Genomic DNA, 2,074 nt, shown 5'->3' on the forward strand with positions numbered 1-2,074 from the left:
GAATTTTTTTGTAAAATAATTTTTTTTATTATTATATTATATTTTATATATCATCTATTAAAATAATAATAATAACAAATAAAATAGCAATATATATATTATCATTGTTATATATATAAATATAAATTAAGTAAAATAGAAGACACATGATAAAATTACAGAAGGATAAAATAAAGATAAATTAAAGGTTTCATAGTTAAAAAAAATAAATATTTATTTTTCATCAATGAAACCCAATATTAACTGGGGGGTGAGATTTTATTATTATTATTATTATATATATATATATTATATATATATAATATTATATATTTAATTATGTATAGTATAAGTTATTGTTTCGTGATCATACAAGCAAGACAACGAACTTTTTTGCAGTGAGGGAATTTTACGTTCCAAAGTAAAATCTTTTATCAATTGTGCTATAATATCGAGGAATTTATGTAGTTGAATTAGCATTTTGCACTGTTCGTTTAAGAAACGAATAAACGAAAAACTCACTCAATTTTATATTTTTTAAAATTATATCTGTAGTATTTGTATGTGTATGTTTTTATATTTGATTTATTTATTTATTTATTTATAATAAAAAAATAATGTCCTCGGATTATACCTGCCCCAAACGGTTAGACTTCCTCCTCAAGATGCCGCCCATCCCACGAGAGGCTTCACTCAAGCACGCATGGAATGCAGAAGACAGATCGCTCAAATTTTTGTGTTTCAAGGTGCGGAAATTGTATTTCTGTCATTTACTGTAGTATATGTAGGCAGCTATTTCACGAAGTTAAGATTTGACTGTTTCATTTCAGTTTAAACTGTAATATTTTATGATTTAACTAAAATTTTTTAGTGTTACTTTATATCATTCTTATTGTTGTATTATTACAGGATGACAAAATGACGTTCCATCGACAACCTGTTGCCCAGAGTACAGATGGTATAAGAGGAAAAGTTAGTTATACAAAAGGTCTACATTTATGGGAAATACACTGGTCTACTCGGCAACGGGGTACACACGCTATTGTAGGGGTTGCCACTAAATGAAGCACCTTTACATTCTCAGGGATACCAGTTTTAAGTGTTATGTACCGTCCACACACCTAGTTATTTGAACAAAGTTTTCCCTCCTCCAGTTATGACAACACATTTAAAGAAAGTGTGCAATAGTGAGTTAATCCTTATTGTTCCCTTCCAGGGTTTGGTAGGCAGTAATGACCAGTCATGGGGCTGGGACCTAGGCCGTAATAAGTTGTATCACAATACCAGGCAAGGCAACCCGGACATTACTTATCCTTCATTATTAAACAACAATGAGACCTTCGTTGTCCCAGATAAATTTTATGGTAAGTAGGTGGTTATTATTATCCTTATTGTGATTGCAAAACACTTTGCCTTATTATAAGAATATTTGAACCCTTTCCTCCACTTTGTTATAACCCAACTTAAAATGACATCCTATATCTTATTTTCAGTTGTCTTAGATATGGACGAAGGAACGTTGGCATTTGTTGTAGAGGGTCAGTATTTGGGAGTAGCATTTCGTAACCTGAAAGGCAAGAAGCTTTTTCTAATAGTTTCAGCTGTATGGGGCAATTGTGAAATTTCTATCAGATACATAGGTGGACTAGATCGTAAGTATTGCAGTATTTTTTACTTTTTCCAGAATGAATTGTGCTTAATGTTGTGAGAATCATAAAAGAAAAAAAATTAAATTTCCAAGATAAGGCCTTTCCTTGATGCATCAGAATATTTATGAACTCAATTTTTTATTTTTCTTTATCCATAGCGGCACCGCTACCTTTGATGGATTCATGTCGCTGGATAATACGACACGCTGTTGGTAAACAAAGGTTGACTCGTTTACGGGAGCTAAATTTACCTCAGTCTGTTATTCAGTACCTGCTGTACCACGGGGAGGCCAGCTCTCGTAGCACCAACGTGACATCCGAACTACGTCATGGGTGAACCTTTTGTCACCAGAAATACACAACTTTCACACCCCACTGGAAGGCATGAGAATTGAACTCATGGCCTATATATTGTAAATATTTTCTTACTTATATGCACAAAAAAA

At 32.2% G+C, this 2,074-nt stretch overlaps 1 protein-coding gene across 1 annotated transcript; it reads left to right on the forward strand.

The window, feature by feature from the left end:
- Positions 1 to 644: 644 nt before the first annotated feature.
- On the forward strand, positions 645 to 2,056 carry LOC135211451 (protein gustavus-like). The gene is made up of 5 exons (XM_064244758.1): positions 645 to 725; positions 889 to 951; positions 1,196 to 1,343; positions 1,473 to 1,631; positions 1,787 to 2,056. The coding sequence occupies exons 1-5, from the start codon at positions 645 to 647 to the stop codon at positions 1,963 to 1,965; spliced, it is 630 nt and encodes a 209-aa protein (XP_064100828.1). The 3' UTR covers positions 1,966 to 2,056.
- Positions 2,057 to 2,074: the final 18 nt, after the last annotated feature.

Source organism: Macrobrachium nipponense, chromosome 4, assembly GCF_015104395.2.
Source record: "Macrobrachium nipponense isolate FS-2020 chromosome 4, ASM1510439v2, whole genome shotgun sequence".
Taxonomy (NCBI): domain Eukaryota; kingdom Metazoa; phylum Arthropoda; class Malacostraca; order Decapoda; family Palaemonidae; genus Macrobrachium; species Macrobrachium nipponense.